We start from the raw sequence: 16664 nt of genomic DNA, 5'->3' as shown, positions 1-16664 counted from the left end.
TCAATTCATGCACTGAAGCTTAAAAACCCATTACTTGTTCATTAATCTCTTCACTTCAGCGATAGTCCCATGCTCTCACAATGAAGTAATTAAATCCATTTTTGTTTCATTTCAGTTAGACTGAAGCACAATATTTCAAGCTCCAGTGTCGCGTGCAATTTTCAAATCATGCAAGCAAGCCGCTACCTAGCCATCATCCGGCGAAACTCAGAGGCCATCCTATGACTGCGTGAGAAACACGTGGTCAAGGCTTTTAGCATGACTCAGTCCCGATTCGCATTTCTTCTTGGCTTTACAAGCTTCATCCTAAGTAACCAAACCATTTTCCTTTCTCACATCTGAGTTAGCCCAAAGAAAGCCCTCGTTGCATTTTTTTTCAGAGTCTCGCAAGCGCTGGCAGGTAAAAGAGCGATCTGCATAGTGTGCCCAGGTGTGGAGGATGTGACTGAACACATAAAAGAGTTGCGCCGCTCGCTAGGGAGAGGGAATTAGCTTTCCATGTTAAAAGGCAGCCCTTAACTTTATCCGCAACCACTTAAAAAGGTGTTTTTGATCACCCTTTGTGATGGAAAGAAACCCAAGGTGTTTTTCTAAATTCACCGTCTGAATAAATTTCAAAGTCAAACTAATTTCGCTATTCCAAAAGAAAAGTAAATTCGTATTTGAGACAAATTTACCTGACGTCCTGAGCTTTTATACAAAAAAAGGTTGATACGGTTAGTAATCACTCCAAATTAGTGCAAAGAAATGTTCCGAAAAAAATAATAATGTCATTAGTAACAAATACGGTGTAACAAGAATTAACATCCGTCTAACTACGATCCCACCATTAAATATTGAACTTGTATCTTATCTAATTCAGTGGATAGTCTTGTTCCAACAATATTTGTTGTGAGAAGAACAGCCAAATTTTATTCCATTGTTTCCACTAGTTTAGACTTGTAGCTTTCATTGGCAAGGGATTTTGACAATCCCCTCTTACCTGACTCATATCCTTGAAACTCAAACCATTTTTCGCCGGAGCAGCTCCATTTCAAAGGTAAGGCGCGATAGCCACTCGGCAAGAAGGAGATGAGCCATATGTGGACCTGATGGAGGGAAGGGCCTCAAAAAGCGAAGGCCGGTCTCTTGTTCACTTGTTTCTGAGTTTGGTTCCCTATCATAGCATATTGGCCTAAAGCTTCTAGATAACATTGTTGTAATAACACGCAATAAGAATAGCGATCAAGTGCTTCCTTTGAACTCTGTTTTTTAAAGCTCACGTGTACTTTCTATTTTTTACGATTAAATTTAATACTTTATTTAGTATTTATAGAAATGGAAGAATTTTTTACAATACCCTATATCTTTTACAAAAATTATTTAATAATTTTTAATCCTTCTTAAACATAAGAATCACCTCAGTGCTAAAAAGTGAATGCAGCGTCCATCTTAAAAAATGGTAGTAAACTTTAGATATATATTACAATAACACTACTGACGGTATATTGCCAATTTTTGCTCTCTCCCTTCATTTTTAGTCACTTCCACTCCAACACATCTTAAAACAGTAAAGAAACATGAAAAGGATACTGATGTGCGAATGCAAACTAACAATTCATATGGTAAGGAATTGAAGCACCCCATAAAAATCTTGCTTGAGATATTTTGTGTGGTGTGTGTGTGTTAAAAAGCCTTACAACACAAAGCCAACTCTTCAACACCCCCCCCCCAAAAAAAAAAAAACAGGCAATCAAATCATACACACATCTTAGAGCATCCCTCAACAGAATTATTCACATCACGCAGCAATACTTACAAAACAAACTCTCAACTAATGGAACCTTTAAATGTCTGCACAATGTCAACAAAATTCAAAGCGCATAAAAAGCTTTACAGAGTTGTACTTATCTCCCTTGCGGCTACACAGTGGAACTGCCCGAATTCCACTTCTTAGCTCTGAAACAGGGAGGCATGTTTGCCCCCCAAAGTCATCCTTCTCTGACATGTCATACTCATGAACTTCTATGCGAAGCACAGCTAATTCTGGAACAGTAAGGGGGAACTCGAACACTTCATTCCAAGAAGGTAACCAACTGTCCTCTATTGTCTTTGTTTTTCTCATGACATTATCAGCAGGGACTCCAGCAATCCCCACCTGCATAACAGTTATCGATTTAAATTGAAATGTGAGGGTCATCGCGGATGCTAAATTACAAAATGGTTGAAAAACAAATGTCAGATGAATGGTATCTGATCATAGCAATAATGAATAACCCCTGCATTTTCAATCTAAATGAAACAGGAAACTTTTAGCCAGACCTAGAACGTGAAATTCAGAAACGGCAAACATAAAGATGCGGCGGATCATGTTAACTAACCCTTGCGTAGAAGTCTGGAGGTGAGAACTGATCAAAATGTGTATGGGGGAAATCAATATACCATCCTTCCCCCATGTATACAGTCACCTTCAAAAGAGCAAAAACAGGATGATCTTTGTTCAGTGCTAAAATACGATAAAAAGCGACATCTATGTGCTGCTGTTTGCAGGTGCAGAAAAACTAGATCCGATTGACGCGGGCTTGAAAGATTGAATATACAGATTCACCAAGTAAGAAAGCACTTACCTTCAAAGTAGTCTTCACAGGCAACTCAGCTTTAGGATCGAAGACCTCATTATTCGGACCAGTCTTTAATAGAAAATCGGGTTTTTTAACGTAACCACATCCGCCATTGGCTTTGAACATTCCTTGCATCAACCAAAGTGATCTGCCGTGCCCCTGTCATGAAATCACCCACATGGAAAACTGGAGTAAATATCTTTCATGATCTTAAAAAATATCATAGTCATAATAAATATATGATGTCAAAGACCACTGGGAGTCAAAGATACGTGTAATAGAATTCTTCTGCGATTTAGCTTAAAGAAGAGTCAATACAAACTCATATGACTAAGGGAAACCTGCAGGCAAGAGCACATACTAACTTTCCAATATTGTTTATTGGTATAAATCATATTTTTAATTTCCATCATCCTCATAGTTTACTAACAGGACGAACTTTCCCAAATTTCTAATGTCCTCGACTTGAACATAAATAGAATATAGATATATATCAGAAAAAAGGATATAATACCCGAGAGAACGGAGACGAAAACAGGAAAAATATAGAAGAAAGGAATAGAAACCTGCATGTTAAATGCAACCATTTGAGCTCCATGCATCCACCCAATCAGCGGGTTATAATTTGATGAGGTAATTCGAGTGCCTTTCGGGTACACCCTTAATATATTACGCTGAGTAAACCTGCAGAAAAGCCACCAATGGGTGCTCAAATGAAATGGAAAGACCTCTTTCCAAAAGGTAGTCATTGAGGGGAGAGAATCATTTCACACACAAACACCCCATTTAACATCTCATACTGATCAATATGGTACTTGGGCATCTCATATCATTTTAGTCTCCAACAAACTTACTGGACATGCTTCTAAATCATGCTATTGTTAACACACCAAAATTTTTTACTGTGAATATTGGCTTTGTTAAAACAGCATATAGACCAATGAGCCCCTAGCATTATCAACTATAAAGCGGCAAGATGCTCAAGCAGGGGGCCATCAGATATGCAGAAAATCATACTCAGTCAATCTCGTATCATGCCTCAAATTTCATAAAATGCCAGAATTGTCAATAGAAAAAGTAGCCCATCTAACAATGAAATTTAGTATTTTTGCTGAAAATAGAAGAGCTATATTCTGGAAACAATTCATGATTTACAGGATGCCAGTTCATGTCGAAAGAGCTCATTAGAACCAACAATTAATACCTGACGATGTCCTTTCCATGAGCTTCAGCAGCCTTTTCAAGCTGTTGCTCACTCAAGCTTAGACGTCTCACCTTGTCTGGATCCACTTTGAGACATTCATCTAATCCACCTTTAGGTTTACCAGCATGAATGGCAATTAAACGCTTATATTCAGGAGCAGCATTTTGATTTGACTTGTCTGCTTCATCAAGATCGTCCTCGTCATCATCTTCATCCTGATTGTCCTGTTAAAGGTGGTAAATGGCATGTCATCAATTCTATTTGCCAAAACAAATGTGATAGCAATTCATGTAAAGCATCGCCTGAGAGTTTCATACCTGGTAATCAGCTATAGCCCCACGTTTCAGGCTTGGGACCTCTTTCCCCCACGCTTCTTCGTCTCCTAAGGCCTTTCCCTTCTGTGATTCATCCTCTTTCTCCTTTGCTTCTTTTGCCTGAAGGAACTCCTTAGGTGGTTTGGTTGATATGATAATCCTTTTCTTTAGCGACTCAGGAGAAGGAAATTCCTTCAAGACCTCTGAACCAGGATAAAATAGTATGTCTCCAAATGTTTGAGTGACCATCTAAATAAAAAATGGAGGAGGGTTGTCAATTATAAGAATGTATTCATTTTGAATCCCAATAAACTCAAAGAAACCGACCTCAGCCACTTTAGCCTGAAGATCTGGAGTGAGGTGATCTTCTAGAGTTATCACAACTGGATATTCAGACGCTTCAAAGGCATACTGCTTGATGGATCTCAAACATTTGATGAGCTCCACAGGAGTAGTCAGCGTCCTACGTATAGAATAATAAATAAATGTGTAAAATAAATTCAAAAAGTTTAGGAAAATGCCAAGTTCAACAGGTTTACCTAAGCCAGTTCTACAACTACGACTATTCATTTATTTTCTTAAACAGAATTCAAGCATAATCTTCTACTTTGTCCATTTTGCCGAATTTCAAAGAAAAATGTACTTTTGCCAAACAGGTTTTCCTTTAACAGATATTAGCGTCATCATGACAAAATAAACAGAAAAAGAAATTGTCATCATATTCATATCATCAGATATATAATTTTCCCTATAAAATTTTCTCGCAAAAGAAGAAAATTGAGGTGATATTGAATTCGAATCACAATGTTAATTATGAATTTTTCAATCCATAACAATTAAGGGAGCCTTTGGTTAATGAGCGAGCTCATACCTTCCATGAAGAACGTCCACGTTATCCTTTGTGGCATTAGGCCATATGTCCAATTCGATTACCCTTACACCTCTCTTCAGTGCATGTATGATGGGTTCATCACTGCAATCACTGCTAAGCTGATTCCCAGTTAAGTAGGAGTTATGGCCAGTGTATATGAAATAATGAGACAAGGGTAAAGTCATGTCATGGTGCACCTGTAACAGAAGAAATAATTACGCAAACAAAATAATAAGAATAAATAGTAATTATAATTATAAAGAGTACTACATACGTAGGTGATCATGACTTCTGGAAGTTCAGATGTACTTTCATATCAATAAATTGGACCCGAACCCTTGGCTAATTTACCAGATACGTTGCCCCCGAAGTTCACTAGGGAAATGGGAGGACTTTAATGTGCAAATTTAGGAGTCCGAAAAGTTAATCTGAAAATAAGGGAATATTGTTGTAAATGAAATTAAATAGACCCAAAACCCGTTGCTTTGGACCTAGATGCTTTGAGTTGCAGGACTTGGGTGCCAGAAAAGGAGATGCTGAATTATAGCACAAATTATTGTAAATGCACCTGAATACAGCATGGATTAATGGGATAGCATCACCCCAATACCCTGTATTGAGCCAAGAACATAGTCCATTTGGCTTCGATAGGAGATCCCCCACCCCCCCCCCAAAAAAAAAAAGGAAATCTGATGAAGAGGATATCCCAGCAATGCCATACCGTGATCGAATTCTCTAAAAATCTAGCTTTTTCCTGTTTCATCAGTTCTTTTATTAAAAACTTCTTCAATTATGGATCCTAACAACAGTAAATGAATTTGATCAAAATGCACTCAAATGAAATTAAGATGCATTGAAAAAATGCACCAGCCAAACGAGGGGAGGGAGGAAGGGGAGCAACTTGCCTTCCCTCCCCTTAAAAAAAACCCGTTCCAAACATGGTATAAATTTAAGACAAGGCTGTCAAGCAAAACAAGAAAAGGCAGAGTTACCCCTTGAGAAGGTAAAAGCGGCTGGTTAGCGTCACTGAAGAGGTACTCGAAGAAACCATCAAGATGGAGGCCACCCCGATGAAAGATATTCAGATGCTTTAGGCCATCAATGATGGTTTGCGCATCCCCCTCGGTGGCTTTCTCTTGTTTCTGCACCTCTATCAAGAACCTTTGGAGGTGAGCGGCGTTCATGGAACCATTGTCGGAGTACTGTTCGAAAAGAGTCTTGACCTCGGCCGGCGCTTCCGAGACGCCCAGCTTGAAGCCCCGGCGGCAGCAGAAGCAGACTTTGTAACTCTGTTTGGACATAGAATTTCTTTCCAAATTGCAAGAATCGGAAATGCGGGAGAGGTTGAGGATGAGGAGTGCCTTTTGATGGGAAGCGGATGCGTTCCTTGTGTTGTGGGCAATGACAGGAGATTACAATTGAACAAGGGTTGTCTCCAGAAAGGGAAGGATGGACCCTGCGGGTCCTACCTGGGAACCTCCGACCAGTAAGATCGCGGCCACCTGGCACAATACACATCCGAACTCTTGTGATTGATCTGTTATCGCATAACATCCGTTAAAGAAAATGTTCAAGTCGCCTGTAAAGCGTCACTTGGCATCATCACTGTTCATAATTATTCTTGATGACGACGACGAAGCTGATAATTTATTTAAATTTTTTCCTTTTGGTCAGCATATGCTTTTCGTTTTGCATCCACTCCAAAATTGTGAATCATAAAATGGTGAAGGTTTAGAATTTTCTAAAATTGTGTCATATTACGAAGCACTGTATATTTCCTTGTGGTATTTGTCTTTTTTGTTTGTGATGATTTGAATTCACTTTGTCGATTTCAATGATTCCATTATCATCTGCTTCATCCTGGGCCTTTGGCATCTTATCTTTAATACCCCGACAACTGCTACAATTAACTGACTCATTTATTAGACATCTTTTTAAATTAAAAATATAAATTTATTTTTATTCTATCTAAAATATAAAAAGTTGGTTAATTTTTCTTACATACTAAAAAAAAAAGAAGTTCAATCATTTAATCTGTTCTAAAATAAGAAAATTTTCATATTTTACCCTTAAAAATATAAAGTTGCTTTTGATATTGTGCTTTTATTATTTTTCATCTCTTATCTCTCTCTCCTATATTTAATAATGGTGAAAGTCAAAAAAATCATATTAATTATCCTGACAACATCTTCTATTTTGAATCATAATTTTTTCTAACCAAAATTTTATATTATGGACAGGTGGGAGCACTTCATTGAGCTATGTTATCCTTCCTGTTTGAGTCAAATTAAAATATTCAAAATTTCAAATTCATCATAACAAAAATTAATCACAGTATCTGTTTTATTACAATAAATTTATGTGAGTTAAATTCCAAAAACTCATTTGTAAAAATATTTACAGGTCGTTCATCAATAAAATACTCACATTAGGAGCAGAATTAAATTTACTTAAAACTAGACGTGGGTGCTCATGTGTTGTTTGTGTGGGCAAGATTGAGAGGAGGAAAATATATCGATCAAGAGAGTTTGGGAAGCAGTGTTCGGTGGGGTTTTGCTGTGAAGGGGTGGGCAGTGAATATGATAATCCTAAGCAGCAAAACAGCATCCAGGCAGCAGCAATGGGATACCTACCCTCCTCCCTAACTTTCTGAGGATTGATTTGGAGATGGATGGCAGCCATTAAAACATAAATAGCAAAGAAAAAAGGTAATGCAGTTGTGTTGGAGGGAGATGTGATGCTAATGGTGGTGAGGCAAGGGAATTGGGAGGCTGGGTCATGACGCTCACCCTTCAACCCCATTCCCTTAACATCATATCACACGAGATCACTTCCCTTGAAAGGCCATCCGCATCTAATTCAGGTCTCACTCTCTCTCTTCCGGGTTTGATTTTGATGTGGTAACAGTTAAGATGTGAAACTGGAAATCATGTCAATTTCGCGTACTCTGCAGTTCCCGGCTCGCTCTGTCTGCGGCAGTCAAACGGGAATCTACCTGTCCTGTTCCTCACCCGAGCTTGGATAAGCATCGCATCCCTACCTCTGATTTCTCTTTCCCCATTAATAACTCAACCGCGTGATTATGACTCTTCGCAGCTTCTGCCATTGATTGCCTCATCCTCAACGTCTTCGCAAACGGCATTCTGCTCCTGAAATCCACATTCACCGCCATTTATTAATTCACTACCGAGCCAAAAAGTAGTTAATTACAATTTCTCAATTACGTGTATCATTCCAGTTCGCTTGCAGAATTTGTGTTCCTAACCCGGTTATTAATATAAAAATTAGTTTAACTAATTAATTAAATTAGTTATTTATAATAAACAGATGTTTTCTTTCATAAATTATAATTATTTATATTTAGGACCGGAGGAATATTGTCTTTTATAAAATATCTTTGCTAATCATGTGTATTAACTAGAACTATCATTTGATGAAATTTTTAATATGTGTAACTATTACGAAAACTATTTTTTTTAAAAATGAATAAACATGAATGATAAAATGGATTAAGATTTTATATTTAAGATTAAATTAAATATCAAACTAACTTTTATATTAAGAACAAAAGATACTTCTCTAGTCCTTACTATAGGATCTAATTGTTAAGTTGATTTTTATCCTAAATATAAGACCTATTTCTCATATTTATTAATTTTTTCTAAATCATCCTTATAGATACTCTTTCAACTATATTCAAATAAAAGAGAGAGGGAGAGTATTAATAAAGATGATTATGGTATTTTAGGAAAAACATGTCACATTTCTTATAATTAACTAACTTATCTAACTTTTTTTAATCTAATCAAATTAATTAAATATATTTTATATTAACAATTAGAGGAGTAATATTATTTAAACTAGTTTTGTGTTAGAGGCCCCGAGATAGCCAACCCCCTGCATGATGTGAGGATGAAACCCCTCGATTAAACCAACTGAGGCGAAAAAACAAAATAATTAACAACCTATTTGGCTGGGCGTTCTAGGCACCATAAGTGACTTATGAGGCTGAAAAGCACGATTACAAATTTAATGTTGTTTGGTTGAATGATTGGGTAAGGTGGCTTTTATATAAAAAGTTACAATAAGTTATAAGCTAAAATTAACAGCTTATTGAAAAAGTAGCTTATAAAGAAGTGAGATTAGATAAAAGCTAAATTGGATAAGCTAAATTGTGTTTGGATTAGAGTTCAGAAAAGCTAGATTGCAAAAGTGATATTGGTAAAAGGTTGTTTGGATTATGATTGAGTAAAAGTAAGTTTGGTTATAAAATAACCAAAATAGATATGAGTTTTAATAAATAATGAAACATGATTAAAAAAATAATTTCACATAATACAATGAAATTAAAATAATTTAATATGAAGAAGTCATAAAAAATATTTTAAATATAAAGTGAAACATGAAAAAATAAAAGTATATTTTTAGGAGCATATTTAAAAATAAAAATATATTTCTAATTTATTCATTACTTTCAACTAATTTTAACTGATTATTTATTATCTACAAATTAGTTATTTGAGGCTTATAATAAGAATCAAAAGAGGTAATAAATTTCTTAACTTTCTCTCTCTCCATATTTCAAAAGCTATAAGTCATAAGCTGTTAATTTTAGCTTATAGCTTATTGTAGCTTTTCAGACAAAAGCCCAATTGCAGAAAAGTTGATCCAAACAGACCCAATTGTGTCAATCGAGCTTATAGAGCTTATAAGCTACTTATAAGCTCAAAATAAGTGATGCCAAATAGACACTATAACTTATAGCTTATGACTTATGACTTTTGAAATATGAAAAGAGAAAAAACTAAGAAATTTATTATCTCTTTTGGTTTTTATTATAAACTTCAAATAACTAATTTGTAGATAACAAAAAATCAATTAAAATTACTTGAAAATAATAAATAAGTTAGAAATATATTTTTATTTTTAAATATGACCCTAGAAATATATTTTATTTTTTCATGTTTCACTTTATATTTAAATTATTTTTTATGATTTCTCTAAAGTTTTAAAATTTAATTCATTCAATCAATTTCACTTCGGCATATTAATTAATTTAAATTTATTATATTACCTCAATTCATTTTTTTTCATCTTTCACTTTATATTCAAAATGTTTTTTTATGATTTCTCCAAAGTTTTAAAATTTAATTCACTCATTAGATTTGACTTCTTCATATTAAATTATTTTAATTTCATTGTATTATGTGAAATCATTTTTTTAATTATGTTTCATTATTTATTAAAACTCATATCTATTTTAGTCATTTTACAACTAAACTTATTTTTACTCAACCATAATCTAAACAACTTTTTACCAATCTCACTTTTACAAACTAGTTTTTCTGAACTCCAATCCAAACACAATTCAACTTATCCAATTTAACTTTTATCTAATTTTACTTTTTTAAAAGTTACTTTTTTTAATAAGCTATTTTTCCAATATGATCCAACGACCCTAAGAAAAGTTGGGAAATAGTTCACCGGCAGCCTGACGGGAAAGGAAAAAAAGAACCGAGAGGGTATTGTGCAATGTGCATAGAATATTAATAGTCAAACCTAAAAGAATCCTTGCTTCTTCTTTTTTTTTTTTTTACCAGCTAAAAGAATCCTTGCTGTAATCCACACAGAATAAATAAAATATGTAAATACTTGTACTATTCGTTAAACATGTCATACAACTCAACTGAAATACCATGCAAAATTTGGGAATCCAGTTTCGGTGATGAGCACCCTAAATTTATTATTAGATCTAGATGGTTTATATTTTATATGAATGGTTCGAATTTTATTTTTTTTATTTTTATTCATTCAAAATAATTGTTTTAATATGTGTAGAATTTACAATAAAAATAATATCTTAACTAACATTTTTTTCAAAAAATAATTTTTCTACTTAAAAATAATTAATTAAAAACTTTAAATATGGACTGTTCAAATCACATATAAACAATATAAATCTGACGAATTTAAAATGCCGATCAAAATAGTAAGTATTGAAATTGGGTCTAAAGTTTGATGTTTGCACTTTCATAGTCATTTCAAGTTGAATAAAAATTCAACAAAAGATGCTGCCAATTAAATTTAAGAAATAGACCAGAGAAAAGATAAAAACAGTACAGTCTCAAAACAAGTATAAACATTTCACATCGCACTAAAAGCACTTGGCAAAAATCTGAGCCCTAATCATTGTTCCTCAAATACTTCCCATATGTAGATCTGGCCTGCAAGTGGACACCGACTAATTGCTTGCAAGAAACTTTCCACTGGCAGAACCTAATCATGACAAGGATTACCAAAACAAAGGCAAAAAGAAAATGATATCTACTATTCACAGGTAAAAAGTGCCGCTATGGAGACATGCAACATAAAGAGGTTAGAATATTATATTGCTGGTCAAACGCTACACCTCTAATATGTAAATGTGAGGTTAGATTCCTTTCGCAATAGCTGAATTTCAATTTTACGGCCATGCTCAAACTCATAAAGTGGTCAGAAGTGAAGAGCGTTGCTTTCGTTTTCTTCTTTTCGACCTTTGAAGTGTGGAATGGAGAAGGGCTGCGTATTCCAGCACAAAGCATCGTCGTCCCAACACAGAAGAACAGATTAAAGTCAGTTTATATTATTGCTTTCAGGACACTGACGTACAGTTTGGGCTTGACAACTTATTCTACTTGGCCAAATGAAAGGGTCTGCATATGTGTGCGTGTGTGTGTAGGACTAATGACGTATGTTTACAAATGACAAGTTCAAGGATTAATTATTCGCGAGGAACAGAACCTAAGTAAATTACCGTCATTATTTTTCAACCACATGTACAATACGCAAGGACACACAGTACACGAGATAAAGATAGGGAGAGAGTGGGTAGGAACGGGAGATTGGATGGAGATGGAGTTGTAAAATAATGGAAAGAGCGTTGGGATGTGGCGGCATGTCATTTGTTGCGTCGAGAGCCAGAGTTCTTGGAGTGTTTGTGGCACATGGTGGTAAATTCGGAGTTGAGATCAGAGTAGATATGGGCGACCTTGGAGATGTTGCCGTTGAGCTCCTGAATGAGAGAGACGTTCTGGGCCATATTGTCGGGGATCCTGCTCTGGTGGTTCTCGTTCACCTGCTGAATGAGGAGGCGGTTGCGGTCCAAAACGGACTGAACCTGTCGGAAGCTGCTGTTGAAAGTGGCCCAGGCCTGAGGGTCGCCTTCTTCGGTCTCCTCGACCTCTTCGTCAGACTCGCCGGTGGTAGTGCTGACGGAGGTGGTGGCGGCGGGGTGGTGGTAGTAGTGGTTCTTTTTGTGATGGCGGCGGCGGGAGGGGTCTTCCATCTGTATCAATAATACGATGAAGATGATCGAAGAGGACGGAAGGGGAGGGGTGGATCGATGAGTGTGTGAAATTGGCGAGTATGGGTTGGGCTGGTTTGGTGAGGAGAGGGTGAGGAGGAGGCAACGTATATATAGAGGCCGGGGGAGCTGGAGAGTGGCGTTATTTGATGAGTATTGAGTATTATATTGGCGATAAGAAAGAATATGGCCTTGTGTTCCACCTGCTGCTCTCTTCATCAATGGAGAATAACACACCCACCCACTCGCACTGGGCAAGAGCGTGCGCTGCGCATAATACCAAAGCAGCCAACTCCTGCATGCAAAGCAATCTGTGATTGGGAGGGACAGGTGGGAAAGCATGCGTGCGAGTGGGGGAGGGTGAGGAGCAGGGGCAGAGAAAATATCTTAGAGGTGGAACAAAAGTGAAAAGGGCAGGGAAAGGCGGTGCCACGACGACAAAAAGGGAAGTTGCCTTTTTGCCTGCGTGGATCAGAATATGAATGTCTTCAAAATATCTCCACCATAAATATCGCCCTCCAAGCATCAAATTCCCCCTCCTACCATTACCTTTCCCAATCTTCCGCCGGGACCCCCTCCCCCCACACCTTTCTTTTTTCTTTTCCTACAGAAGTTTGATAAAATTTGTGTTGTGATACATACTAAAATTATTGTTCTGACTATTGTTATATACTCCCTCCGTTCCTTATTATAAGAGACATTTAATGCTTATGGCATGTTCCTATATATAAGAGACACTTACAAGTTGTCTCTACTTTTTTGTGTTGATTTACTATTTTACCCATATTTATTATCTCCAACTCACACTCTCTCTCCCTCTCACCTCTCTTTCTTTTAATAATTTAATTGTTCTCTCTCATGCTCTCTCTCCTTATTAATGAGGGCATTTTTGAAAAAAAAATTATACTTTTTACACATTAATTGTTCTTAACTAATTTTAACTGTTTTTTTGATCAACGTACTTCGATTATTTGTCTCTTATAATAAGGAACGGAGGGAGTAGTATTTATGTTAGAAACAACGCCATTCTCATCTACCGATATTAGGCTCGTTCTCATGTACCCGGGGGGGGGGTGTCGTGACCGATTCGGTTTCACTGGTTTTTAAGATAGCTTCAGCTTGTCCCTTCTCCTAAGAAAGATATGAAGTAAGAGGATTTAGTGTGATATAATTTTAATTTTCAATAAAGTCCACGCATATTTTTAAAATAAGAAAAACATTACAATCAAAAACAGATTTTCTTTTCATCGCCATTCAACTTTCAACACAGCATAAACAACTTGGGGCCAGCTCCCATATGCGTTTGCGAAATGACCAAAAGCGCATAAAGAGGATTCTAAACGTTTATTATTATTTTTTTTTTTAATCTTCCTTTTGTGGTCATGATATTCTAAACTCTGAAATTTAAGAGCCGTTGGGTTTATTTTACCAATTTTTATGGAAGTAAAATATTCAAAAACTTGGAGGAATTCATAACTGATAGCTTGGTTTATTTTTTTAAGTTATGAGAAATCCAACTATTTTTTAAAAATAAATATAGCATTTTAATGCTAAAGCCAAAAACACCCTTTTATTCATGATGTTAAAAGAAAATTTGGAAACATATAAAAGATACTACAACAACAACAACAAAGCCTTATCCCACTAAACGGGATCGGCTACATAGATCGTACGAAGCTATTGAGCCTTATCCAAAACCAAATCTTTGGATAAATTGTTAATTAAAGAAATCTCTCTCAATGACTTCATTAAGCGTTGTCTTCGGCCTTTCTCTACTCTTTTTTAGAGAACCCTATACTATTTGATTAACTCTTCTTACCAGCCGTCTCAAGGCCTTCTTTGCACGTGGCCAAACATCTCAATCAATTTTCTATCATTTTCTCATCAATAGCAACCACTCCAAACTTTCCTTGTATATGCTTATTACGAATCTTTCCTTTTTTGTATGACCACACATCAATGTCAACATTCTCATCTCAGCAACTACCACTTTATGTTCATATTGTCTTTTTAAAGCCTAATACTCGCTGCCATATAATATTGCTAGTCTTATAGCAATGCGATAAAACTTTCTTTTGACCTTATTTGGTACTTTCCAATCACAGATAACTCCATTCACTTTCTCTATTTAGACCACTCAGCTTGAATTATATGACTAACATCTCCATCAATTCCACCATCTTTTTATATAATTGATCCCTAATATTTAAGCTTTTCCACTTGTGGAATGACTTTGTCTCTATATCTGACCTCCAATCTATACTAACCTGTCTCTTATAAAAAATGCAATGCATATATTCTGTCTTGCTTCTACTCAAACGAAAACCCTTCGATTCCAAGGTTCTTCTCCATGTCTCAAGTTTAGCGATAATCCCTTCTTTTGACTCTACTAATAGAACTATATCATCAGTAAAAAGCATGTAATTCGGGATTTCTTCTTTGATATGCTCAATTAGAACATTGAGAACTAGGTTAAACAGATAAGGGCTCAAAGATAATCCCTAATGCAGGCCAATCCTTACAGGAAAGTCTTTTGTCTCACCTCTTGGCGTTCTAACACTAATTGTGACTCCCTCGTACATGTCTTGTGTCATTTTGATATAAGCAACACGCATACCTTTCTTTTCCAAGACTCTCCAAAGCACTTCTCTAGGCACACTGTCGTAAGCTTTTTTCAAATCAATAAGAATCACATGCAAGTCTCTTTTATGGCTTTGGTACTTTTCCATTAACCTAGTTAGTAAATAAATCGTTTTTGTTGTCGATCTTCCTGGCATGAACCCGAATTGGTTTTCAAAAATACAAATCTCCAATCTCAACCTATGTTCCATCACTTTCTCTCATCAATTTCATGGTATGGCTTATGAGTTTAATCTCTCTGTAACTCGTACAGTTCTGAATATCTCATTTATTCTTGTAAATAAGTACTAAAATACTTTTCTCCAATCATCAAGCATTTTCTTGGAGTGTAAAATCTCATTGAATGACTTAGTAAGCCGTCATAGCACCCCACGTTCACCCAAATATTTCCAACTTCAATAGGAATACCATCAGATCCAACTACTTTATTGTTTTCCATTTTCTTGAAAGCTACCTTAACTTCACCGAACTTGAATTCTTCAATAAAAAGCAAAATTATTTTCCTCTTCTGCAATTATCAAATCATCGAGCTTATAAGTTTCTCCTTCACTCCCATCATTAAATAGCTTATAAAAGTAGGCTTCCCAATGATCCTTAATATCACCAGCAGTAACCTAAACTCTACCTTTTTCATTCTTTATACATCTTACTTGGTCCAAATCTCTTGTTTTTCTTTCTTTATTCTTCGCGATCTTGTAAATCTTGCGTCCCCCAGCCTTAGTCCCTAAATCCTTATAGAACTCCTCAAAAGCTTTAGCGCGAGCTTCTCCCACTGCTCTTCTAATCTCTTTTTTTAGCTACATGGTACATTTCCCAATTTTCAGCATTATTACACAAATGTGTCACTTTAAAACAATCTTGATTATGCCTAATTTCCTTTTGCACGTTCTCGTTCCCCCCACCATGTCTCCTTATCTCGCCAACCTCGACCTTTCGATTCACCCAAGATTGCTTTGGCAATCTTCTAGACCTTATTAGCCATTTCCATTTACATAAGATTAGCATTTTCTTATAGCTCCCAAACCCCTTCTGTTAAAAGAATCCTTTTGAAAATCTCTCGTTTCTCTCCCTTTACCTGCCACCATTTGTCCCTTAGGGTTAACACTTGATGATGCTTTTGTTTTATACACTTAATACATACATCAAAAACCAATACTCTATGTTGTGCTGTCATGCCATCTCCAGAAGTCACTTTACAATTTGTGCAGAATTTTCTATCAACACTCCTTACCAGAAAGAAATTATTCTACAACCTATGGGTTCCACTCTTGTAAATGATTAAATGTTCCTCCTGCTTCTTAAAGTAAGTGTTAACAATATTAAGGTTATACACGAAGAAGAAATCAATCATAGCTTGCCTTTCATTATTACGCACTCCAAAGTCCAAACCCATGCCATAATGAGTCCTAACATATTGTCCAGCTTCTTTACCAACATGTCTATTAAGATCACTACCAATAAATATAAAAGATACTAAAATAATTTAAATTACATCTTTGTTTTTAAACTTATCTTTATTTAATACCAATATTAATTACTTATTTATGAAGCAGAATATCGGAAAGCAAGTAATTTTAACACAATCCTAAAGGCATTCTAAGTTAAAAAAAGTATTAGTTACATTTAAAATTTCACAAATTACCTTATACATTGAAACCCGACTTCCCCAAAAAAAATGCCTTGCATTAGCAAA

At 35.8% G+C, this 16664-nt stretch overlaps 2 protein-coding genes across 2 annotated transcripts; both read right to left on the bottom strand.

The window, feature by feature from the left end:
- Positions 1–1575: 1575 nt before the first annotated feature.
- LOC114748522 (phosphoinositide phospholipase C 2) lies at positions 1576–6360 on the bottom strand. Its single transcript, XM_028936951.1, has 9 exons — positions 5982–6360; positions 4990–5186; positions 4446–4581; positions 4122–4367; positions 3805–4028; positions 3167–3284; positions 2607–2759; positions 2361–2447; positions 1576–2137 (listed from the first exon to the last, which is right to left on the bottom strand). The coding sequence occupies exons 1-9, from the start codon at positions 6288–6290 to the stop codon at positions 1844–1846; spliced, it is 1764 nt and encodes a 587-aa protein (XP_028792784.1). The 5' UTR covers positions 6291–6360; the 3' UTR covers positions 1576–1843.
- A 5229-nt stretch (positions 6361–11589) lies between these two features.
- LOC114748499 (protein EARLY FLOWERING 4-like) lies at positions 11590–12420 on the bottom strand. The gene has a single exon (XM_028936930.1). It carries the CDS (start codon positions 12311–12313, stop codon positions 11927–11929), a length of 387 nt encoding a protein of 128 aa, XP_028792763.1. The 5' UTR covers positions 12314–12420; the 3' UTR covers positions 11590–11926.
- Between the last annotated feature and the right edge of the window lie 4244 nt (positions 12421–16664).

This window comes from Neltuma alba, unplaced genomic scaffold, assembly GCF_004799145.2.
Source record: "Neltuma alba isolate B1F8T4 unplaced genomic scaffold, ASM479914v2 tig00005722_pilon, whole genome shotgun sequence".
Lineage (NCBI taxonomy): Eukaryota > Viridiplantae > Streptophyta > Magnoliopsida > Fabales > Fabaceae > Neltuma > Neltuma alba.
This window is presented reverse-complemented; position numbering and strand designations above follow the sequence as displayed.

Coding starts and splice junctions, on each gene's coding strand:
- LOC114748522 (XM_028936951.1), bottom strand. CDS start 6,290: ATGTCCAAACAGAGTTACAAAGTCTGCTTCTGCTGCCGCCGGGGCTTC. Junction 4,368..4,445: donor TTCAGGCTAAAGTGGCTGAG/GTCGGTTTCTTT, acceptor TTTTTTATTTAG/ATGGTCACTCAAACATTTGG. Junction 3,285..3,804: donor CATGGAAAGGACATCGTCAG/GTATTAATTGTT, acceptor GCTTTTCTGCAG/GTTTACTCAGCGTAATATAT.
- LOC114748499 (XM_028936930.1), bottom strand. CDS start 12,313: ATGGAAGACCCCTCCCGCCGCCGCCATCACAAAAAGAACCACTACTAC.